The sequence below is a fragment of the Corvus hawaiiensis genome, chromosome 8 (genome assembly GCF_020740725.1).
Source record: "Corvus hawaiiensis isolate bCorHaw1 chromosome 8, bCorHaw1.pri.cur, whole genome shotgun sequence".
NCBI lineage: Eukaryota > Metazoa > Chordata > Aves > Passeriformes > Corvidae > Corvus > Corvus hawaiiensis.
In genome coordinates, this window is record NC_063220.1 from 33,665,852 (window position 1) to 33,690,824 (window position 24,973).

Here is a 24,973-nt window from a genome sequence, read left to right on the forward strand (position 1 = left end):
GGAATTACCTAAGAACCTGGCACCCGATGGCAGCGATAGCAGAGGCTCTGGAGGTTCCAAATGAAGCTGTGCTGACTTGTGGAGGGGCAAAGGCCTGCGTAAGCATCAAGTTCTCCTGATGTGGTTTGTGAAGAAAATCACGGTAACTGTGAATTCTTAGCCTGGCTTTTAAAGGGTCCTTATAAGAAAAGGAGAAATGTGCATTACGCTGTTTGGAATAGCCTGGCAAAGTGAAACAGAACAGATCCACTTCCTCCTAATCCTCATGCTGCAAGTAAACCTTAAATATTATCAAAATGCTATCAAGTCTGGTCCTTGAAAAATGAACATGTAGGTAAGGACCTAACAAGGTAATAACGTGTGTGCCCTCAGATGAAGGGCTGTACCTGGAAGATCCCCAATGAACCAGGCAGGATAAGCCTGGCAGAGGGCAAGCTCTTTGGATGGGATAAGTTTGTGCTGTGCTCAGGCCACAGGGGATGCCCAATCCCCCAGGCTGTGGGAAGCGTTATCGAGGACCCTTCTTCCAGCTACAGCAAGCCTTGAGTGTGGGTTTAGAAGAAGAGGGGAGCTGGTCTGGCAGCTCTGCCTAGTCGTGGGGAGCCCATGAGGGATCTGCTCTGTCCCTTGGCTGAGTTGGTTCAGTTTGCTGATTCAGTCAGGAAAACGCTGCCTTTTTTTTTTTTTTTTTTCCTTTCTCCTTTCTGGGTTAGTTTGTTTTTCCATTTAGCTGTATCAGTGCAAGGGGCACAGCAGGAGTAAGAGGCTGGGAGATAGCAAGTGAGTGAATTCAGGCTGTTGTTCTTAATTGTGCTTTTAATTGCTGTTCATTTGGACCACAGGGATGCCTGGCTGCCCTGTGACAATGGGGAGCCTTCCCTGCAGGACAATGAAATGAACAGCATTCCCATTGCCTCCCAAGCAAGATGGGACGCCCGTGAGTTGGAAGTGCTGTGGTGGCAGATGCCCAGCAGGATGTTTGGTTGTGTGGAGACCTCACAGCACATCCTGCTATCTGAAGGAGGCCACAGGGAAGCTGGGGAGGGACTCTTCATCAGCAATTGTAGTGACAGGACAAGGCGGAATGGGTACAATTTGAATGAGAGGTAATTTAGGTTGGATATTAGGAAGAAACTTTATTACTGTAGGGGCAGTGAGGCACTGGCAGAGGCTGCACAGGGAGGTTGTGGATGTGCCATCCCTGGAACTGTTCAAGCCCAGGTGGGATACAGCCTTGACCAACCTGGTCCAGTGGGAGGCCCACGGCAGGGGGTTGGAAAAGGTCCATTCCAACCCCTTAACACTACGTCTCCATGTTGGTGTGTGCCTCAATGAGATGCTGCCAGCCTGGCAGGTCTATGTGCGGGGACTCCTGCCTTGGGGACTTCCACTGCCTCAGGGCAGAGCCCGTGGAGGCAAAAATCGCCTTGAAGGCTTTTCTTTTTTCCGGCCTAACACCGCCGTCTCCAGTAGCGGGGGCTCGCAGAGGGCTCCGGGGAGCCGCAGCTCCGGCCTTCAGAACACAGACCCAACGCCGCCATTTTGCGCTCCCCCGAGACGCCCCCACACGCCCCCGCCCCTCGCCGCTGTCCCGCCAGTGCGCGTGCGCGGGAGGCGGGGCGGTGTGCGCGCGTGCGCGCCCCCGCCCCTATATAAGGGTGGGAGCGGCCGGCGCCGGCGGCGCCGCATTGCAGACGGATAACGAAGCGGTGATTATGGCGCGGCCGCTGATCCTCGGGCTCCTCAGCCTCCTTGGGCTCCTGGCCGCCGGTGAGCACTGCCCTCCGCCTTCCGAGCTCCTTCCCCGTCAGCTGAGCCCCGGCGGGCTCGAGGAGAGGTTCTCTGAGCGCCCAGCGGGACGAGGGCAGCGCGGAGGGGGGAAGGCCGATCCTAATGCTGTTTGTATTCCCTCAACAGGACCCGCTCCCAGATCCGAAACAGAGGAAGCAGCGATGAGGGAGGGTGGTGGGAGTGGGGCTTTCAAGGGCGCCTTCGGGATGGCTGTGGTGGAAATGCTGTGTTTGGGGGGGGCGGGTCGCCCAAAAATAGCCCCAGGGAGAAGCGGGGAGTCCCCTTGAGGATCCGGCCATTCCCGCTGCTGGTAGGGAAATGACTTCCCGATGGCACGAATCGGGCAGCTCAGACCCCAGGTTGGTGGGGACAATTGGGAGGGACTGTTTTTCCTGCCAGCAGCGGTGTTTATCTCCGTCACTTCAGGGATAGATGGCTGCTAATCCTCTTGCAGATGGTGGGAGGTTGCCTTTGCTGTTGTGTTTTTGCATTAGGAGCTCCTGCTCCATATGGAAAATTCCACTGATTCTGCTGCTCGCTGCCTCGGTACCTGTTGTTGCTGAGGTGAAAATGATGGGAAGAATAGATGATACTCTCCCTTTAGCTGTAGGATTAGAGGTTAGAACATGCGATGCTTGTGTTTTGTACATTGCAGAAACTTGACAGAGGTATGGAAATGGTTCATAGTCTGATGAGTGGTAATACACCTTTAGGTTGTGGGGTGGAATAGCCAGAACCCCCAAAATGTAAGGATGTGATGTACACAGTTACTTGGCGAATTTTCTTCTAAATAAGATTATTTTAATCTTAGAGCTTATTTGCTTACAAGTTTAACCTGCGGCATTTCTAAAAGCAACCAAGAGAAAAAGCCCAACTGGCTGTTTAAAGGCCACAGGAGTAACCAGCTGGCATAGCACAGTAAATGACCCTATGAAATTTTTCATGATTGTACTTTACCGTAGTTTTAATGTCATGAAATCATAGAATGGCCTGGGTTGGAAGGGATCTTAAAGGTCATGTAGTTCCAACTGCCTGCTGAGGACAGGGACACTTTCCCCTAGATACACTGATAATATTTAATATGCTGATACGTGGGCTGTTTAATGGATTATCTCAGACTTTTCAGTCAGGAAGCAAGAAAGCAAATGCCAGCTTTCAATCTGCATGGGTATCTGCTTTAATAGTGTCTTTTGAGTCTGCTCTACACTGGGTTAGCTGCCATCAGTTACCACTCCTGGGACTGTTTCTAAATCGCTGAAATCATTGCAGTTTCTTGTGCTTTGGAAATGAAAAGGCTTCACCTTGAAGTATCCACCAGCTTTCCCTTTAGTGTATTTAGGGAAATTGTAATGAGAAACCAGTTCAGCAATGAGAGTTTGCTTGGCCTACATGTTAAAGGCATGGTATGCAGCTGAGGGTAGCAGGAGACTAGTCAGGCCTGTTTTTCCTTAGGAAGTCGCTCTTTTAACACAAATAAACAGCTGTCTTTTTTCACCAGGGTTCTGTTATGAGTGCTAATTGCCTCACCTACCATGCAGATTTTCCTGAAGATTTTGCTGTGACTACCCGAAACACCGTTTTCGTCTGCTGAGCTCGCTAATTAGCTGTATAAAAATTCAGCCACCCTTGTCAGATCCTAATGGAGTCACTTGGCTGCCTTACAGGCCGTGAGGGTTTTTGGTTGACCTACTTACAGAGCTTCTGTGCATCTTCCCTTTAAGGGAGATACAGAGGAATTAAAGCAGGCTGTACAGGTCCTGGCACCTCCGGACTACTGATGCGCACTCTGATTATTCCGTGTCTTTGAGGCCAGGGAAGGAGGAGGAAGGCTGGCTGTGCTGTTAAAGTGGGACTCAGTTTCTCTTTAACTGAATATTTCCCCCCTTTTCCTAAATTAAGTTAAGCTGGGAGTGGAAAGTAAAAACTTTGAGGATATGATTTTTTCCACATCCACCCTCCCCTAAAATAGTAGACTTAAAACCTTGTAAGGAAGGAAGATTCAAGTTAATGTGTATGTTCTCTAGGAAACACTGGTCAGAACATCTGGGGACAGGAAATTTGTAGGCTGAGTTAGCCTGTCTTGGATTTTCTTGAGGGTGTGAATGAAGCAGATAATTGGACTGTGTTCTGTAGTTTGCAGGCTTGTTCTGCTATCAGTGTGGTTTCTAACAAAGAAAGCCAGGCTGCAGCCCACTGCTGCAGATTAAATTAGAAGAGTGGAGGGTGTCTTGTATCAGCAGTGGTGTGTCCAGCAGGACCAGGGCAGTGACTGTCCCCCTGTGCTGGACACTGCTGAGGCTTCACCTCAAATCTTGTGTCCAGTTCTGGGTCTTCACTACAAGGACACTGAGGTGCTGGAGCATGTCCAGAGAAGGGAACGGAGCTGGGGAAGGGTCTGGAGGGTAAGTCCAGTGAGGAGCAGCTGAGGGAGCTGGGAAAGGGGCTCAGCCTGGAGAAAAGGAGGCTCGGGGGGCCCTTCTCACTCTCTGCAACTCCCTGACAGGAGCAGGGAGCCAGGTGGGGGTCAGGCTCTGCTCCCAAGGAACAAGTGACAAGCTGTGCCCAGGGGAGGTTAAGGTTGGAAATAAGGAGAAATTCCTTCTTGGAAAGGGTTGTCAGGCCCTGAAATGGGCTACCCAGGGAGGTGGTGGTGTCACCATCTTTGGAGGTATTCAAGAAACATCTGGACCTGGCACTCAGTGCTCTGGTTTGGATGGCAAGGTGGTGACTGGTCACAGGTCGAACTTGATGATTTTAGAGGTATTTTCCAACCTAAATGGGGCTGTGATTATATAAAAATAAAACCTGTGTTTTGTTGGAGGAGTAACTGGATACGAGGCACTGTCAGGCCATCACATACCGTAGCAGGTGCTTTGATAGCACACCAGTCATGTGCCCTGTGCAAACCTGCCCTTGCACAATCCCCTCCTTGTTTGCTGGGGAGGTATAAATAGAAAGGGTTGCTGTTGGTTGTGTCTGGAGGAGCTGCGCCAGCCGTTCTGCCTGCTCCCAGTCACGCTGGGCTGAGTGCTCCATTGGAGCCGCAGAGCTGCCTGAGCCCAGTGCGGCCTTTCTGCACTCCTGATTTGTGCTGTTTGTGCACCAGAAAGGAGCTGTTCTGGGAGCCTCCGAACACTGAGATGATGTGGAGGCTGGAGCAAGAGAGAGGGAGCTTGTCAGCAAAACTGGATCTGTCACCTGATGTCAGCTGAAGCTTCCCAGGAGGCTGGACTGTGGCTATTTCAGGGAAGGCTTTTCTGGTATAAAGTGCAGGGACATTTTGATTTTGTATCTGTGGGGGAAGCAGGACCAATTACTGCTGCTTGCCATGGGTTTTTGTTTCAGTATCTCATGTAGATCTGATTCTTCGGAGCAGGTTGGGGCAATGCCTTAGAACTCTGTGACATAAAAAGAGAGAATTTATTTTTTCTGAAAGGATTTACTCACTTTGTTTTATTTTTTTTCTTTATGGAGCAGCTTTTAAATGCAATTCATTTGCTGCTATTAAAATATCAGAGTTGCTTTTGCAATTTAAAAAGGCTACGTTGACGTGTGTGTATATATTTCAGGGCAGTGCCTCTATGTATATGGTCATGGGGCAGTGTTTGGTTTCAGCTGCTAGATAGCAGATTTTCCCAGTCTTTGTGCTGTGGATATGTTTGTCTGGTGAAAAGGGGCTGTTAAATACAGGATTGCTGCAGAGACTCACATGAAATCTGTCCCCTGCATCCCTGCAAAAAAACCCTCAGAACAAAAGCAGAAAGAATGGAGATGGACAACAAGTATGCCCAAAACATTTTTGTGTATTTCTTCAGGGATCTGCTGCTACTCATAACTTTGGGAATATCTTAGCATACTGTATGGGACCACTTACTCCTGATGACTACCAGGTGCCCTAGAACATCCACTTCTCTTCTGGATTCTGCCGTAGAAAATCTCAGGCAGAAGTCAGGCCTTGCTTGGCAACATACGGCCAACTTGGAGATTATTCTCTTGCAACCTTTGTAGTTACCTGGGACAATTCACTGGGCCAGTAGAGGTGATTTTACTGTCCCACCTCATCCAGTTCTCTGCTCTCTGTAACTTCATTGTGATTGCTTGTACCTACACAAACTGCTTCTCTTGCCATGCTTCTGGTGAGGGAAGCAAGGGAGCACCTGAGGTAGAGGCAGTGTCCCAAAATGAGAATGAGCTCCCCACTTTGGGGAGGACCCTGGTTGTGGTGTTAACTCCAAATTAATTTCTTGCCCATCACTCTAGTTAGAAATGTTTCAGGCTTGGTTTTTTGTCAGTAGATACTGGACAGGAAGACTCATTTTTAACTGGAATGCTGGTAACACTAGCCACATTTCCTCCAGTTTTCCTTCAAATTGCCTGTAATCCCTCAAATGTTATGGTCACTTTTACTGCCTCATTAATCCAGACGCATAGAGTAGCCCTTTGGCAAGAGTCACTGGTGTGTGATGCAGTTATGACTTCTGAAGTTTTACTATTAACTGACCAGAGAGGCTGTGAAGTATTGGGCCCTTCAGATAACTTTAGGTTGGGGTCACTCCTTCACTTCTTGACACTTTGTAAGCTTCAGTGAAGAGAGGTTGATCCCTCTTGACTTCTTTAACTTAAACACGCTTTGCTTTTGCAAGTATCAAAGGACGTGGGGAAAAGTCAGTAACTAACAGAGCCCAGATGGCAGAGGCTGATGCATTCACTTGGTGTTTGGTGTCTCTGGGAGATAATGAACGACTTTTTTTAACATTGCAAGTAGGACAGCCTGAGAATAACATCCCTCCTGATGAATAGGTTAATACACTTGGACAAGTTGGACTGTCACAAAAGCGTAAGAGTTGACAGCACCCCAAATGATCTTCACATTTTACTTCAATCCATTGAGTTGAACAGCAGCTCAGCACTTTCCTTGAGGTTTTTTTTTCCAAATTACAGGTTAATTTGTCTGTAACCAAGGGTTTTTCTAGCAGTTTGGTTTGGAGGAGGCTGGAGTCTTCAGGTTGAATTTCTCTGTGTTCTGGATGGTAGTTTTCTAGTTCATCCTTTGGCTCTTTAAGGTATCTGGTCTGGGTCCTTAGAATCCCTGTTCACTGATGCTTATATAAGGTGTTAACTTTAAGTCTCATTTGTAGCTTCAGGGCAGCTTTGGAGGGGATTTCTTGGGATGTTTTTCTGAGAATCTAAGGGAAAACGTTCTGACTGGCTCTCCGTGGAAGAAGAGTGACACAAATGCTTGAGGGAAGGGAAGGTGATTTCCAAGAAAGGTAATTGCCTAGCAGTTTTCCTGTAGCTGTCCTTGCAGAATGATAATCCAGACATTATAAGCTTCCTTTTAGGTCCCTGTTTCCTGGAGAGGAGTGGAGAACTGAGCTGTGCTTTCACATGCAAGGCTCTATAAGCCAAGTGGAAAAGGTGATATTTTCTGAGGGTCCATCACCTCTACTTCTCAAATTTGTGTCTGTGTGTTAGGATAAACTTGGTAAAGCAAAGGCTGTTTTTCCTTAAATTGAAGAAGCTACATCTGAAGTGGTTCAAGCAGGGAGAAACCAGTGAAAAGGACAAGTAAAGAAACACCTTGGCCTTCACAGATAAACTTGTTTGATGCTCTAAAAATAGTGGCTTGCAAGAACTTCAGGAAACAGGGGGGACAGGTCTTGGTGGGCATGACATGTGACTGTTGAGAGCTAATCTACAGAGAAAGGAGAAATCTATTAAAAAATAGATGACCTTAGATAAGGAAGAATATATAAAATAGAGATGCTAGAGATAACAAAGGAAGTAATTCTCTTGGGTTTTTCCATCAAGCATTGAGAACTCTGTGAGGTAACTGATGGTGCTTTGCTTTCTCTTGGGTTACTGCTGTGCTGGGGATGTGACGTACCATGTTAAAGTATTGCTCCTTTTGTAGCTAAGGCTATTTGGAGGGAAGAGTTAAAACTCAAAACTATTTGTTCTGAGGCAGCACAAGGTCTTAACACACTTCACTGGCATGTTTGCTTTTGTTGTAATATAAGTTAATATAGGAGGGAAAAATTCTGTTTCACAGTTAAATAGGAGAACAAGCTAAAAGGGAAAAAATGGTAAAGAGTAAAGAGTTTCCATCTATTCTTTTCTGAACCTGCAAGATCTGAATTAATGCTGCCTTTTTTTAGCTTTGTTTTTGTTTTTCCCAGAATGTTCAGAAAAGGAGGGTGGATTTTGTTGCAATGAAGGTGCATCCTTTCATATTAGATACAATATTTCAAACAAAAGTACTTCCACATATTACAGAACAAACTAATAAAAGTTTAACTGACTTTGAAGTAACTGTGGAAGGTGTCAGAAAAGAAGCCGTGATTAGTGTGCATCATCTTTATTCTGTAGTTGCTCTAAAATGTGCCAACCATGTGTGGCCTTAACAAGCAGATTTGCTTAGTCACTGTGTGACTGGAAAGTTCTGTACTGAAAACATAAAATTTAGAGTTGTCTTTTCAGAAGAAAAGAACTTTGCCATGTCCTTTGCAGCAGAAAGGGCACTGCTGTTCCATCATTTTCTGTTTTCTCTAGGTAAGTTCATCTTGTAGGTTCATCCTGTGGTGTAGCTGATTCAGGTTTCTTGAATCTGTTGGCTTTTTTGACAGAAAGGTCAGGAGGTATAGTGGCATTTCCTCTTGCTCTGATGTTGTGCAGGAGTGAGGACTTTAAATAATACCAGTGGGAAAGTGTTTGGAGTGCGCACTTCCATCCTAAAACAGTTTTTAGTCACTGGCTTACTTCTTCTGCCTCTTAATCCCTGTTATTTTCAAGTTCTTGTAAGATTGTCTTTGGTCCTCTCTAGAGGATGGCAGATAGAATTAGTGTCCTTATTGTCAAATTTGAGGTGACTGTGTGTCCAGTGGCACTGCTTTGAGCAGAATCTGAACAAAGTGTTGCTGTTTACACCCCTTCTGAGAAAATACTTCTTTTTCAGGGTGGTGAGATGTAGTGCAGGGAAACAGTGCAGTCAGAGGCATGAATAGTCAATGCACTGTCAAAAATCAATCTAATTTTAAGACTTTTTCTTTTCCTTCTTGTGAACAAGTTGGAGCATTGTGACTGTGTGAGCATCTGATACAGAAGCCATGCAACAGGAAATTTGTGAAAGACACACAGCCAACAAAGCTGATAAGTAAAAATAAATCTGAAGCACAGTATTTTTTAAATGCACTTAATAATGACCTGTTGCTAAGGCTGTGAGGAAGAAGGAACAATACATTGTTCTGAAGCTGGTACAGATCTGAAAAGTCATACAGTGACAGGATCTTAAAAGTAAAAAAGCAAACAAAACCAGAGAGCTCACTAAGAGCCTGATCAAACCAGTGCAAGTGACAGCATGAATGCCTCCATTTGGCTTTTAACACTCTCCTAAATCAAGAGTTTGATAAACTGCTTGGAATAACTATTACTGGAGTTGTATAGTTCAGTTTTGTAGTCTATAGTATGCTTCAATGTAGGGGGGGGGGGGGGTAATTGTCTTTTGATAAAGGCATACGTTAAAAGCTGTACTTGTAAACAGTTGGGAACCCTTAATTCCACTGTTTAAAGTCCAAGTCTTGATTGACTTTATTCAGAGCTCGGCTCTGCCTTCCAGAGCCTTCCTACCACTGTTCAATGCCAGTATCTGAAAGGGAAGAATAACTTTCCCTCAACCAAGTGTATTCTTGTTAATTGTCACTCTGCCAGAGCTGACAGCTCTTTGGCTGGCCAGTCTGACTTTGAAAATTAACTATTCTTAGTGCTTGCAGATCAATAATGCTGGAGTTTAGAATAGACTGTAAATACTTTGCTAACCATACATTATTAAAAGCTTTGAAGTCTTACTCGTGCATTCTCCCAAGCAATACCAGTGTACTGTACTGCTCAAGAATAATATGCAATGAAGGCTTTTGGCTGGGAAGAGAGGGTGGCAAGCATCAAGCTCTTGTGTAAAAGATTAGGCGTGCAAAGCACATTTTTCTTAAAATGAATGGGTCATTCCTCTGAAATCCAGTATAAACAGGCTTTATAAATCAACAGCTGAGAAGGCTACAGAATGCCACCTATAAAGCAGTGTTTCTCTGGCTGTTTGATGAGTGGTGGCCATGTACCTTCTAGATGCACTGGTAATTCAGCTTTAAATCAATCCTCTAACTGCCTAGAACAAGACATGAGAAATGGAAAAGTGATTATTCATCTGTTGTAACCTTATTAGAAGCTTCACAGGAATGAAACAGCTTAAATCCTGCCTCGTGGTGGACAGTGTAATTTGCCAGGGTTTTGTAATGTGTGTTGATGTAAAGATAACAACACCTGTACAGCTAATAGGTTTGAACAGGTTCGGTTTATATTTTGTTTTGGGTTTTTTTTTTTTTATTTTTATAAACTTTGGCAGCAGTGCCTTGTAGGCTTGGATCATGGTGGGTTTCTTTGGAGCCTGTCTGCTGGAGCCTTTCAGGAGTTGTTTCTTGATTGGTTAGTACAATGTAGGGCATTGTCTCCTGAAGATACAGAGCTTACTGACAGATAGGATGGTTTCAGAAACTGGTAGAAATTGGGTGTCAGGTCCAGACAGCATAATTAAAAAAAAGAAGCTTGGAAAGTCAGTGAAAATGTGCATTTGATTCACTTGTCCTACTGATTACTCATAGTGCAGATATTTTACAATTCTTTACCAGGACTGTCCAGTAAAGGTGTGCTGTGTCTTACTTGAAAACTTTATAGGTTGCAGGGCAGTCCCACATGGGATGGGAGGTAATGTCCAAAAAAGGACTGGTACATTTTTTCACCCCCACAGATTTTTCTGTACACAGTTGAAGGCCTGACCAAGAGAAAAAAAGGAAGTGTAAGTAGGTTTAGTAGGTTTGATAACTATGATAGAACATTCCTTAAGAGCATTCTTAAAGCTTTCTGTTTATGGTCAGTGTTTTGGTCTGTACCTGCTCTTAAGTCTTCCATGCAATATGCACATTGTTGTGGCTCCTAATCTAATTTCTGCCCTCACTCTCTAACTTGCTGTGTGAGAACAGGATGGTTCATGTGGGAGGAGGAATGCAGACAGCAATTGCAAGCTGGTTCAGAGTTGAAGTGACAGTAGGACAGGAGAACAGGGAGGTTGTAGCTTTGGGAATCAGCTGAGGAATAGATTTCTGTAATGAGCAGTTTTTCTGTTTCAAGTCATCTGGTAGTTCTTGTGTGCTAAGCAAAGTGAGGTTTTCTATTTTCGGGATTTTAAAAATTTTTTTTACAAAAGGTGGATGATGGGGGAAGGGACTGCTGAGGTGCTGAGACTTGGGCACTTCATGAAGGAAGTTCAACTGTTGTGGCTTTTCTAGTTTTTTTTTCTTTGAATCTCTAATCAGAGTTTGGGATGCGTAAAAAATTGCTGGATTGAAATGTGCTTAAAAAGATTAATAAACAGGTGGTTGTACTGCTTACTTTGCAGTGGGAATCATCCAAGCACGCAGCTGGAAAGGTTGATTCTGTTTCTCTCTCTGGCAGCCGTGGCAAGCCCTGTCCTGTGGCAGAAGGAATGTGTGAAGGGGCCGGAGGTGTGGTGCCAGAGCATTCGCACCGCGTCGCAGTGCGGGGCGGTGAAACACTGCCAGCAGAATGTCTGGAACAAGCCTGCCGTGGTAAGTGTCAACCTCTGAGACCTCCCAGGCCCACCTGGGGCTGAGGTGGCTGGTTTCCATATGCTGAGGAAGATTTCTCAAAGCCTCTGATTGGAGTTAAGTGCTACATCTGACTCTGTCATTTGGGTGCTAGATAAACGTTGCTTTTCACTGCTCTGTCTTGCACAACTTGTCTGCTGACTTCTCCCGTGACCTGTTGTACAATCACCCAGCAATGTATGGAATGGAGCTTGTGGATTTCACTTGTTCCTCTTTATTACTGGCTCCTAATTCATAGGAATCTTTTCCGAACTTGAGCAATTACTATGAAAAAAGCTGTGGATTTCTTTAGGTCTTTCTCAAAGGTCACAATTCCCAGAAAGATGCAGCATATGCTAAATTATGAAAGTCATGACAGTAAATAGTAGTACCAATATTACATTTAGTGCAGCTTTTCAAGTTGCATTTGCACTAAATGTGAGGGCTGCTTTACTAGATGTAGCTGTAGTTTGGGTATTGTTTCACAGTTTTCTAGGGGAGAAAAAGGTGTTTTACTCACAGATGCATTCAGTCCACATTGGCTGTGTCTGTGCAGAGGTACTTCAGTTTAAGGAAAAACAGGGGAAGGGAGGAATGTCAGAGCACCATTACAATGATTGAAGCTGCCTGAAATGTTCTAAGATTACTAGCAAGTATGAATGCACTGAAGAAAATGGTAAAAGAAGAAGGTGTCTTGGGGCAATCAACTATATTATACTTCAAGGGACTGGGACAAGGTGAAATGAGCAAGTGGTAGCATGCCAGCTTTTTCATACAGTGTTGGTTTACTGAAGAAACTGGAGCTAGACATGCTTGAAATAGCCTCACTCTTTGTTTAAAAATACCTTTTCCCACCCTGGCCTCAACCAGTATTTCTTCCTTAACTTAATTCCAAATCTGTTTGTTCTTTTTGTTGTTCTTTAGAGTTGTTCACACACTTCTCTTACAGGCAGTTAATTCTTTCTCCAAGTAACTTTCTGCTTTGCTCTCCAGAGCAGTATTCCCTGTGACTTGTGTAAGGAGCTTGTGACGGTGGCTGGCAAGGTTTTGAAGGATAATGGCACTGAGGTAAGCAGAGCTCCTTTTCTCCTCACCCCAAAACACTATTTGGTTTCAAGATCTCGTGGTGAGGGGGTGGAAGAGTAGTCTGTTTTCCTAACATAAGCAGCAGATGTTGAAAGTGCATGAGGAAAAGGCTTTTAAACAGCCTTTATTGGTTTAGAAATTAGCACATTCTAGAGCCTCCCATGCCTTAACACATCTGTGATTGACTGTAGATGCTTAATAAAATTGTTCTTGTGCCAGTGGGGCAGCAGTCTTAAAAGATAGGGCACTGCAGTCTGTAGGAGTGAGTGGTTAACCAAGTGAGTAAACCAAGCGGCCTTCATTTTGTTTTCTGAGCACTGCTTCCCTTTTTCTTTTGTCAACCTGTGAGTTCTTTGGATAAACAAGTCATGGTCCCACGAGCCCATAAGTTCACTTTCTGCTCTTAAATGTAAATGTTTGGTTCTGGTGAGGCTGGACTGTGCAGGCCACACAAGCAGTGTTACATGTTTTTTCTGTGGCAGGGTCTCATTGAAGGTCCAGAACTGGGGAAAATATGTCTATAGTGTAGAACCTGATTCTAGTTTTGCTTGTTCCTACCTGGACCTACCTGAGTCTGAGGAACTAGTTTCAGGCTTTGTATTGAGCATTTTGGGAATGGAAGGAGCATTTGAGAGAGAGATAATCTATCTATGCTCACCGCATCTTTCATAGGACGAGATCCGCTCTTACTTGGAAAAGACGTGCGAGTTTCTTCCTGACCCAGGCCTGGTCTCTGAGTGCAAAGAAATTGTGGATTCCTACCTTCCAGTTATCATGGATATGATCAAGGAAGAGCTTGTAAGTAGATAACAATTTTCAGCTGTTGGTATTAAAAGTTGTGCTCCTGTTGATGCCCAAATTTCTCTTCTGCGTAAGATTGTGCATAGGATCTTTCAATCCTGTGTGGATCACTGGTAGTATTAGTTTGAAGCCTGCTTCCTTGCTGTGAAATGTTTTCCCTGTCTTACCATGTTTCAGCTGAATGACTCTCTACTCTGAGCTTTAAAAGTGGCATCAGTTTGGAGCTTTATGTGTGTATCTTGTCTCCCCTAGGATAAACCTGAGGTTGTGTGCAGTGCCCTCGCTCTGTGCCAGTCCCTTCAGAAGCACCTTGCAGCAATGAAGCTCCAGAAGCAGCTCCAGACCAATAAGATCCCAGAGCTGGATTTCTCTGAACTGGCATCCCCGTTCATGGCTAACGTGCCTCTTCTCCTTTACCCTCAGGACAAGCCCAAGCAGAAGCTTAAGGTAAGGGTGCCAGGGCTGTTCCAGTGTGGACCATATGTATAATCTCGGATTAAGTTCTACAGTCTGTAAAGGCAAGTCTTGTGCTGTGCTGTTGCCATCCAGGACTGTGGTAATCAAGCAGGTCTTGCTGGAAACAATTTCTTCTGAGAGAAAGCTTGGCACCAGGGTTCAAAGGAAGAACAACTCTTCTCATATTTTGAGCAACCTGCTAGCTGTGCCCCTCAGGGGATGCATTTGTCTCTGAATGTAGAGGTGACAGACTGGATTGGAAAAGAGCAAATAGTTGACAAAGGGGGAATAGATGAGGCAATGAACTTGGGTGCAGAGGCTGAGTGTTGACAGCAAGCCGGGGTGTGGGAGTTGAGCAGTGACTGGATTGAGAACAAGCTGCTGTGGGTGGAGCAGATAAGAACTGTGCTGGATTTAGAAACCTCCCCACTGTGGTCTGTAACAAAACCAAGAGATTTGAAGATTGGGTATCTTAACTGTTACCTCTACTTTGAAGCCAGGTAGGTACCTAATCTCCATCTAGTGGCTGGTGCACACACCAGCAGTAGCTTGTCTCCCTACTAGCTCAAGCTTCAAAGTATTCTACAGGGTGTTTATTAAGGTTTGCATATTGCTCAGAATAGCTTGTAAAACTTGGTAGTAACAGAAGCATCTAAAACATGTCATGTGAAGTTATGTCAACTTCAGTTTCCTTTCACTCTTTGTCCAGGCGAGTGGGGATGTGTGCCAAGATTGCATTCAGCTGGTCACTGATGTTCAGGAAGCTGTGAAGACAAACTCCTCTTTTGTAAAGTCTTTGGTTGCTCATGCCAAGGAGGAGTGTGACCGTTTGGGACCAGGGATGTCCGATATGGTAAACTGTCCTTTTTTGTTGAACAATTCTGTTCCGGTAAGCAAACATAAAATAGTTTGCTCAGTGCCTTAATCCCCTGATCATATTCTCTATTTAATATCACAAAGGAGACTCTGATGCATGTGTTAACACAGTAGAACAATAACACTAAAATTGTAAACTTAATGGTCAGGAAAGTTGGGTGGGGTGTGTGGGACTGGAGAGGAGGAGGAAGACTCCAGATTGCTTTTAGCCATTAAAGGCCTTTTTCACAAAAATGGTCTGGCTGGGTAATGTGGTCGTATCAATGAGGGGGAGGGCTCTTTGACCTGAGAGGAAGAGAAAAGGCTAAGCAGTTAACTGTGCAGCAGTTTAGTAACCTGCAATGCCATTTTGTATTTGGGACAAGCTCTGAAAGACCTGTTGTTATGAAGTAGAACAGGTAAATTAATACCTTGAGATGTATTAGAAAATTCCAGATGAACTCTACAGCATGAGTGGTTTGATAGTCACAAGACTTTCTTTTCCCAATTCCTGCAGTGCAAGACCTACATCTCTGAGTATTCTGACTTGGCCATCCAGATGATGATGCACATGGTAAGATCAGCAGAGTGTAATATTTGCTCTCAATTAATTTTTCTGGCTTATGTAGCTGGCTTCTTTGGGAACAGGAAATATGCACTGCAATAAAACTTTGGGGAGAGCCCTTGCTCTGTAAGTCTTGGTGTTAATGCTTTGAACTTGGTGTTTGAATAATAATTTCAGTTTCAAGATGCTTTCTTCAGCACTTTTCTTTCCATTTTATAACCACTTCTGCACTGCAAAAGGCACTTTAATCCTTTGAAATGTGAAGATACATTACACATGTTCCTTTATATTCTTTTATCTCAGTCCTGTACTTACATCACTTCCCCCTCCCCCAAATACTGTGTTAAGGATATTAGAGTTGTCTTTGTCACAGTTTTGCAAAATTGGCTCACGTGTTAGAGATAAGGTGTCTCCTGGAAGCAAGGCTAAACATCCTTCTGGAATTGCTGTCTCTGGGCTCTTGGCAGGAGCCATGCAAAGTGAGTGGTACCTTCTGCAGCAACATGCATTTACCTCTGACCACCTCGATAGCACCTCTTTATCCAGAGAGCTGAGGGCCTTTAAAAAAAGAGCTTAGCCTTTCCTTAGAGAATGCAGTCCCTAGATGCCACAGGTGACACAACAAATTACAGGTGAGTTTCTGAGTAGAATATGTGGCTGACTTGAACCTGAAGTTGGCAACATAGTGGCCTATTTTGTTTCCAGTTGCTAAAGGCTACTTAGAAGCTCATTGTGTTTCTTAAACATTCTGGGGGGAAGTCAATCTTTGTTCCAGCAGCACTAAGTTTCTCATTTTAAGCATTGCAGTGCAGTGTGTTGTTAATGCCTGAAATTGGAATATGACTACACCTTGTATGCATCTAAGTGTTGTCCGGCCTCTTCGGAGGTAGTCTTGCATTAATAACTGCAAATGAATAATGCTGGTTAGCACTGTGCAATTAAATGTGAGTTGCTCTAGCTGAGGATCTTTGGGGTGGGGACTGTGTCATATTCCATTATCTTCGTGGAAAGAATTTATGCAGTTCCAAGTGCTTGACATGTTTTTTTCTCTTAACTGTTATCTTAATTTCTCCTTTCTTCCTCTGTCTCCAATCTCCCCTGTCAACAGAAGGATCAGGTAGGTGAGCAACTTGCCTGTGGTGGTAGCCTGCTTGTAGTTCACCCTTTGCTCTTAAAGAGCTTGTGGTTCACTTCTTGCTCTCTTAGCTGTACACATGGTGTGATTGTACTCAGTGCTGACAGATACAAGGGATATTTATGTGATTAAAACAGAGAAAGACTGTAGGCTTCATCCGGTGCATCAGTCCTACTTCCAGCTCCAGATACCACTTTGTGCTACTAAGATTTCAACTTGATTATGCCTTGGCCAGTAGACCAGAAAATATCCTCCCTGTTATAGAAGAAGGATAGATGTGGAAAAAGCATGCCAGTGGCTCCTGTCAGCTGCTGGTTTGAAGTCTGGGCTCAAAAGGGCTTGGAGCAAAGCTGTCCCCAGGTCTTTCCTTGGTTAACCTTTAAATCCAGAACAGTGGTATAGATGTTTGAAGTATATGAATTGAAAAGATGAAGGCTTCCTGGAGCAATTTGGGCTTTTAATTTAACCTGTCCTGTGAGACCTTGTGTCTGTCATGTCTCTGTGAGAGAACATGTGTGTATGTGGGTGTTGCTGTAACATTAATACCTGGAACTGCTTCTGACAATGCATGAACCAAAGGGCTTGATTTAGGGGTGCTGCCTGGAGTAGTCTGAAGCAGCACAGTATCTCTGGTGTGCTGCTTTTGCCTGTGCATGAGATTGTGGCATGATTTATTAATATTAACTCTAGGATAAGCCTCTGCTGTAAGAAGCTTGTGACAGGTGAGATGTGATCTTCTGATTACCTATAGGACCAAGGGTGTCTTTTTCTAGCTTAAGTAGACTTTAGGTGGGAAAATTCAAGTTTTGTGTCTCTCTCACTTTGCGTATCCTCCTCAGAGCAGTTTGCCTCGTATCTGGCATTTCTTTGTGCATTTAGCAATGTATGTTTCAAAAAAGAAGTGCATGAGGAGTGTGTTTCTTTGAGAAAGACTTAGCCTTTCTAATGACTGATACTGTTTGCTCTTTTACTGTGAGAAGAACATGTGAAGTTCAGTTGTTGCAGTACAAATGGTTAGGCTTGAGTTTTAACAAGCTCAACTTTTGTTTCTTGTAGGCTGTGTTCAGTAATGCAAGAAACTGTTTCTGTTTGCAGAATGTGATGTTTCTGGCAGCTTTAAAGAAGGTAGTTTGTGGATGAGGAAAGAGGTTCTTTCTTCTTAGGCATTTCTTTCAGCTTTTGGGTGAACTCTGAAGTCAGGATAATTGACGTCTCCTGTGATTACTTAAAGCTGGGGAGCAGCTTTGTGGATGCAGGTCTGATGTGATGCTGCTGGTGGCTTGTTTTGGTGTTGGTAGCTCTTAAGTCAGCTCCTTTCAAAGGGCGTGGGTAGTGTGGCTCATGGGACGTGGTTTTTTAAATGGGGGTTTTAACCTCTTCCTCTTTAACAGGAACTGCTAAATTTCATCCAGTAGCTGTCCTGCCTATAACCTTACCAAATGCTTTGGCAATACTTGAAGTAGAAGTAGTCATGAAACTTCTAGTTGTGTTGGAGCCTTTTAAAATTTAGAGCCCTGCTCACAGGCTCTGTAGAAAGGGCAGAGACTTCTAGACTTTTAAAAATTCCTTGTACATCTCTTTTCAGCAACCAAAGGACATTTGTGCCATGGTTGGGTTCTGTTCTTCTGTGGAATCTGTTCCCCTTCAGCCTCTGGTGCCAGCTCACGTGGTTCATGAGGTGAAAATGGAAACTGTGGAGGTAAGATGGGGTTTTTGTACTTTGCTTTCCTTTTTGCTTTAGTGTAACAAACTCAGTGAAACAGAAAAAGATGAGCTTTTATGCACAGAATAATCCAAGTCTTCCTGCATATAAATTCCTGGCCTTTTCTTGTTTCTGATGCTGATTTTTGAAGTAGGAAAGCTGATGATTTGTTTCAAAACCAAAGCTACAAGGTAATGCTTCAGGATTGAAAGGGGAACTCTTGTTCCAGCAGTTCTGAGTGACACCTTAAATGTAAATTCTTAGTTTGAGTTTTGCTCTTTGTTTGGAGTAATACTTTGATCACTTTTAAAAATGGGGCAGCACTCTCTATATGCAGATGGGTGATCAGGGTCAGAATGCTGAAGCTCTTGAGTTTGAAGAAGCACCTTGTCTTCTCCAAAGTTTTTTTTGTGAACAGGAGGATGTCTCAATTCTAGGAAATGTTGTCCTCCATTAAGGTATTGTAAAAACCACTATATATTTCCCTTGATTTCTGTCTCTGTGGGATTGCTTATTTCTTTGTGTCTACTAAATTCAACTCCTTATGTAGCCTGGGGGTTGTAGTCTTGAAATTGGTCATACAAAAGGCCTGTTCATTCAGACAGGCTTTTTGCTGAGACCTTTGAGGTTGGCTTTGGGTTCTGTGTGACCTTTTGAATACAGCCCAAACTGAGCAGTTAGGTGAATGCTGTTAGGAATTGTCCCTGTCAAGTGGGGTCCATTGCTGCTGTATTGTTTGTGTATTTCTTCTGTGTACTCAGAAAGCCGTAGTTCAAGAGAAGACTTTTTCTCTGTGTGAAATCTGTGAGACCATGGTGAAAGAAGTGACTGGCCTCTTGGAGAGCAACAAGACAGAGGTGTGTGAGTTGGTGGGCATGGTACCCCTTCCTAGGCTTTGGCTGAGATGGGGCCGTACTGAAGGGGGAAGGAAAGTTAATTTTATTGCCTGTTTTCACAACAGCAAAATTTCTGTCCTGGGTGGGACAAAAAAAGATACGCTTATGAACTGAGTCAAATTTCTCTCCCTCATTTACTCCTCCTCCCCTGTACTTCAGGAGGAGATTGTGCATGAGATGGAGGTGGTCTGCCGCCTGTTCCCGGGAAGTGTCAAGGACCAGTGCAAGGACTTCATCGAGGTCTATGGCCAGGCTGTGATTGACATGCTCTTGGAGGCAACAAATCCTGAAGCTGTGTGTGCCATGCTGAAATGCTGTGCAGCTGGCAAGCTTCCCCAGCAGCCAGGTGGGTGATGAGGGGTCTGTGGTGTTCAGAATGAGCTGGTTCAGCTATGATGAGCTCTCTCTTGAGGACACTGCAGATACTGCCTCTTTTCTTCTCTTTGGGGGAACTACCCAAGCACTGATGTTTGGTTTGGTTTTTATTTTTCTCAGTTGTAGTGAAACCTGCAGGTGGCTTCTGTGATATTTGTAAGATGGTGGTGGCTTATGCAGACAAAGAGCTAGAGAAGAATGCCACGACAGCTGAAATCGAAGCGTTGCTGGAAAAAGTCTGTCACTTCCTGCCAGAGTCTGTCAGTGATCAGGTAAGGTGTTTGTGCAGGAGGCAGACTAAAAAGCCATGGTCTTGGTGGTTGGGAACTGTCTCTGTTGAGTTGTTTGGTTTGCATAGGTCCTAACAGTGACAATTATGCTTAACTTCATTTTCTGAGTGTTTTACCTGACAGTCTGTCTACATGCTAATTTTAGGTTCGTCTCTCAAGTGTGTCTGCTTCTGCTATAAATGTCCAGGTATCCTAACAGAGGTCTCTGTGTTTGGCCAAATGCCTTGTCCGTGGCTAGAGACAAACTGTCCACAGGTGCAGCTGGGACTGGCTTGTGTCCGGCAACCTGACCCTTCACAGATTTTTCCCTTTACTAGTTAGCACCAAAGCATAACAACTTCTCCTGTGCTATAGAGCAAATAAAAAAGGGGGAAAAGGCTTGATCTGAGGCAGCTGAATGACCTTGCTGTGTGGCAGTCTGCCTTCCAGTCAGGAAAAGGCAGATGGAAATAAACAGAAGGATGAAACACAGAATCCTGGAATGGTTTGGGTTGGAAGGGACCTTAAAGACTAATTCCAACCCCCCTGCCATAGGCAGGGACATCTTGCAGAGTATTTGGGAAAACTAGAGAGCAGCTTCTCTTGCTGGTTTTTTAACAGCCTTCTCTGCTAAAGACTGGGAGGAGTTTGGGGTGCAGGGGGTTAGGTTTGCTCAGTTCTCATCCTTGGGAGTTGGCAGTCCTTTGAATAGATGTCTGCTTTTAAGGGCCTGAATTGACTGGCTGGATTGTTGGACTAATTTGCAGTCAGGAAAAGTTTGCCTGGAAATCCTCTGAGGACAGTGGGTGGGAACAGTTGAAGGTTTGTTGTTTTTTTTTTCTCAACACTCTTCCTGTTCAGGGGATTAATGAAGTAATTGGAAGTAGGCTGCTGTAATTTCAGTGGGACACCTGTTAGACCACTGATACCAAGATTTACCTGAAAATCTTATTATGTGGCTGCTGAGTGTCAGCAAGTGGCAACTGCTTGTAAGTTTACTGGGGATAGAATATAGAGGCTTGAAGCAGCTGTGGAACAGCTCTTCCTGCTGTGAGGCTGTTTAATAGCTGTGGTTGGTTTATTAATTGATGCCATTCGTCTCTGCTGAGAGTGGCAGCATCTTCCTTAGCTCTGACGGTGGCCTTTCCACTAGAGGGAGAGAGGCTGTTCCTGGCAGAAAGTGCTCCTGGTGCTGCCTGGTCTGAGGGAATGAATAGCTTGAGTCCAAGTGCTTAGGAGTCCTTGCTACTGTCCTGCTCAGGATGTTTGTCTCCAGCTGGTTCCGTGTGCTTTCCTCTTGAGACAGGAGTGATCTCATGATCAGAGATGAAGCTTTGCAGTCAAAGCTTCTCCTGCTTGGTTCTTTTCCCAAAGCCTGTCCTGTTTGGTTCTTTTCCTTGTGATCCCTTCTCTCCTCATAACCTGTCTGCAGGCAGCTGCAGGCAGGTAGGAGCTAGCAAAAAACAATGTAGTTGTGTGATTAGTGCCTGACTCCTTTGCTGTCTGCAGAGCTCAAGCCTCTGCTGTATCCTTGTGGAGTGTGTCCTTGGGGTGTTCGGGGTAGCATGCAGGCATGCCTGCTGCAGACCACGTATTCCTCTGCTTTCAGAGGCTCCAACGGAAGAATCTCTCACCCTGTGTTTTGTTACAGTGTGTGCAGTTTGTGGAACAGTATGAACCCGTGGTTGTGCAACTCTTGGCAGAGGTGATGGATCCCACTTTTGTTTGCACTGTGAGTATTGCATTTGGTTTTATTGAGTGCAGGCTCTGATACAGTCCTGCCTACTGTCCTGGGTGCCTTTCAGTGCCCAGCATGCAGAAACTCCGCTGGAATCAAAATCAGCACGCTGAATGCTTAGAGCAAGCCCCTTGAGCAAGGCCTGGGGCGTACTGCCTGGCCTGACTGCCAGCCTAGCACAAGGAAGGGCAGAAGGAGAGAGCTGCCAGTGGTTATCCACTGCTGAGGTTCAGTGACAGGGTGTTGTGATGTGCCCTAAGTGTGGTGGGAGGTAAAGTGACATTTCCTGAGAAAGGTCCCTCTCTGTAAGACCTGTTTTTCAAAACTTGATATGAAGAAGTTGCAGTAACTTAATTCTCCCCTGCTTTGTGGCTGCCGGTTCAGCTGCAGGTGTGACCTCAGTGAGAGCTCTGGCAGCTCCTGCTCCTGTGCAGCTTCCACACTCACTCTCAGGTGGAAGCTCATACATAAGGCTGGACTGGAGATCTCTTGGTGCAATTAGAAAGATGCTGACTGTGCTGCTCTTTTCCCAGAAACTCGGAGTCTGTGAGTCAACTAAAGAGCCTCTCCTGGGGAATGATGCCTGTGTCTGGGGTCCAGGCTACTGGTGTAAGAACATGGACACTGCTGCTCAGTGCAACGTACGTAAAGCAGGGTTCTGCCTCCAGTTTCCTATTGATCTTTGACAGCTCCTTCTGAGCTTCTTTTGGCTTCTACCACACTTTGAAGTGGATGAATTCCAGTTGAAAAAATAACCAAATGGGTACTAGTTTGATTAAAAGGTGTTTCATAGCTCTTAGCTTTCCTCTTCTTTTTGTATCCCCCACCTGTCTGCTAGTATTTCAGAATCTATAGTAAGGCACAGTGTCAGCTTTATATTTAGTTAGTGTTCCTGCAGCCAACAGACCATGTCACAATCTCTCATCAGGCTCTAAAAATTGGCTTCCAGTATTGCTTTTTCTGCCAGGCCTTAATGGCTAAGGGTCATCAGCCTTTTCTGAAAGCTCCTGGCTGGTGGGACCAAGGATGTTATTTATTCTAATCCTCTTTGAAATCACTTACTTTAAGAAAAACATATTTACTCCCAAGATCTTGGCTCAGGATAAGGTGTTGAACTGCTTGTTTGCAAACTGGCTTTTTTCCACTAATATCAGCTGTTTCTTCCCCTTTAGGCTGTTGATCACTGCAAACGTCATGTGTGGAACTAGAAGAAGAATTTCCAGTTCTGAAGGTTTGCCATGGCTCTTAGGAAATGTGGGCTGAGGTTGGCGGAGAGCTGTATCTCACCTGTCCCTCCTCTCTGCCTCATTAACAATTTGACCTTCAAGTTCCTTTGTTGTAACTCTTCTGTAGCAGTGCTGCTGTTGAAGGATCAGATCTTCATCGTTGACTTAACAAAGATATTCCCGATTGTACAGTTTAACTCATTATGCTCCTAAAAATAGTCAGTGTGTTGTAGATTTTTTTTTTTTTAAATCAGTAGGCTGACGTGGTTTTTTTATGTGCTGGGAACAATGACAGAGATGATGACATGAGACAAGGCTCTTATATTTTAATTTTAAAAAAAGAACAAGGTAGCAACTAAACTTTCAAATGTCTTTCTGTAGGCAGCATTGGGAAGATTTTATATGCTTTGCATTTTTAACATCTGGCTGGAATGTTTCTTTTCTATGTATGGGAACTCTAAGGGATAATGTTGAATCTGGAAATCCTTTCAGCTGGAATTTTCAAAGCTCTACAGATGCAGAGGAGGGGGCTTTGTGTGCCCAGCTAGCTTTCAAAGTAACTGGTACTTTAAAAGATGCATTTGAGTGATCACGCTTGTGGCTCATGGTGTTGTTATAGCTAAGGAAAACCCTCCCTCAGCCTTTGATCACATCCTTCTGATTTCCTTGGACTACTTGGTCTCAGCATGGGTGTTCTGCTGCCAAGCCCTGTCCAGCGGGATGTCAGTCTCCTGAAGCATGCTGGCATACCTGAGGAATGACTCTGTTTTTTCTTATCCTAGTTGCTCAATTCTGCTTAGTCTTGCAGCTTCCCACAGGCAGCCAGCTGGGTGCTGAGGAGGAAGCGTGAGCTGTCACTGGAAGATGGAGGAGGATCAAGTCAGCAGGAGCTGGGAATATGTCAAAGGGAGTTCAGCATTGAGGGCAGAATTTTTGGAAAAACGGGTTTTATTGTAAACTGTTCGTTCCTTGATGTGCTTTTTTTCTCACAGCATATTTCAGTCATCTGAAACTTGTGAGGTGCTGTGAGGTCTGGGGGCACCTCCCCCTGCTACCCACCCACTCTCACTGACACCCTTCTGAGTAACTGGAGGTATGAGTTGTTATCCAGAGTTCCCATTTCTGTTGGGAAGTGCAGCAAGCAGAGATGGCAGGTGGTAGGAGCACTAAAGTAGGTATTTGAAGCTCTGCTGGCACACCTGACAGCCTGCCTTTCAGACCTCTCTGAAATTCCACTGAAATGGCCTGAAATCCCAAAAAACAGCCTTCAAGGCAGACTGCTACCCTGGGAACATGGCAGGCCCTTGATGTGAAGGGTCCTTGGGAGTGAGAATCCTGCTTGTATTCCTTGGGATGGGCCTTGCATTGGGTGTGCACACTGATCACATTAATCCCCACAACAGAGGCACCGAAGTAGCTCTGAGGAGACCTTGGGAAGGAGCAGCTGGGCAGATGTGGAGCTTTGAAAATTCCAGTCCTGTTCAGAAAGATGCTGGTAACTCCTGCTGTTCCTGTGGTGTGTGGGGCATGCAGGAGCTTCCCTAACAACGCTGTAGCAGCAAGTAGAGTATTTTTCCTTGGAAAACCACGGGACTGCTGGTTTTTGGTTGATCTGTGTACATACTAAAAGCCTGGGCAGTGCTAACACATGGCAGCAGAGGTTGGTCTCTCCTGTTTCCTGAATGCTGAAGCACTCATGGCTTTAAACAAGAGGAGAAAAAAGGAAAATTTCTGCTAAAGACATAAAATACCTGCAGCTTTCTGTCCTGACAGGCTTGTGCAGTGGTTCTGGTGGTGTATCCCAGCTGGGGTAGATAGAGCAGATAGGAAATGGGCTCTGTTCTTTTGGCATCACTGCCCTGGAGGGACGGGCTGTGTTACACCACGGTACAGAGGGTGGCATGTGGTGTTTTAAACTGGATGGCGTGGATCTTTCTTGGGGGCAGGTGGAGCTGCACTGACAACTTGGCAGGGTGGGAAGGTTTTATTTTCTTGGGGTTTTTAGCAGGATTCATGCTGGTGACCTGCTGGGCAAGGCAAACCAGGGGAAGTCCTGTGCTGCTGCTTGGGAGTCCCTTTAGTTTTTTCCCTTCCTGTGGACTGTGGCACCTGACCTGCTTGAGTCATGCTGGGGGGACACGTGCAGTTGCTTTCTAAAGAACATTGTCTTGATTTTTTCTTTTTTTTTTTTTTTTTTTTGCACAAAAGCTTCCTTAATGAACAATAAAAACTTCTGTAAACCGGTAAGTTCTTGTGTTTCATTTTTTTCATTGGCAAAGGATCTTGTTGATGTTCCCTGTGGCTGCAGGGCCAAGAGAAGGCACATCCCAAGGTGTCACTGGGAATCTGGGACTGAATGGATTTAGGTTCCAATTAAGCTGCGTGTCCCATCAAGCCTTTGTTCTGCTCAGCATGGTTGCAGGTG

The 24,973-nt window shown here is 44.9% G+C and overlaps 1 protein-coding gene across 9 annotated transcripts; it reads left to right on the top strand.

Annotated features, from left to right (window-relative positions):
* The first annotated feature begins 1,614 nt into the window (after nt 1–1,614).
* On the top strand, nt 1,615–24,795 carry LOC125329279 (prosaposin). 9 transcript variants are annotated; one of them, XM_048310998.1, is made up of 17 exons: nt 1,615–1,770; nt 11,293–11,426; nt 12,438–12,512; nt 13,203–13,328; nt 13,584–13,778; nt 14,497–14,640; nt 15,160–15,216; nt 16,316–16,324; nt 17,399–17,467; nt 17,928–18,041; nt 18,806–18,901; nt 19,100–19,286; nt 19,436–19,587; nt 19,751–19,792; nt 21,236–21,316; nt 21,856–21,963; nt 22,495–24,795. In XM_048310998.1, exons 1-17 carry the CDS (start codon nt 1,716–1,718, stop codon nt 22,528–22,530), a joined length of 1,680 nt encoding a protein of 559 aa, XP_048166955.1. In that variant the 5' UTR covers nt 1,615–1,715; the 3' UTR covers nt 22,531–24,795. The 9 variants fall into 9 exon arrangements, with proteins under 9 accessions (XP_048166955.1, XP_048166956.1, XP_048166958.1 ...); XM_048310999.1 differs by having other exon boundaries at nt 16,319–16,324; XM_048311001.1 differs by lacking the exon at nt 19,751–19,792.
* The last annotated feature ends 178 nt before the right edge of the window (nt 24,796–24,973 follow it).

What these genes read in the sequence shown, in the direction of transcription:
- LOC125329279 (XM_048310998.1), top strand. Translation starts at nt 1,716, where the DNA reads ATGGCGCGGCCGCTGATCCTCGGGCTCCTCAGCCTCCTTGGGCTCCTG. An exon ending in CCTTGGGCTCCTGGCCGCCG is followed by an intron (nt 1,771 to 11,292) that starts GTGAGCACTGCC and finishes TCTCTCTGGCAG; the next exon opens with CCGTGGCAAGCCCTGTCCTG. An exon ending in CTTCTGCTATAAATGTCCAG is followed by an intron (nt 19,793 to 21,235) that starts GTATCCTAACAG and finishes GTTTTGTTACAG; the next exon opens with TGTGTGCAGTTTGTGGAACA.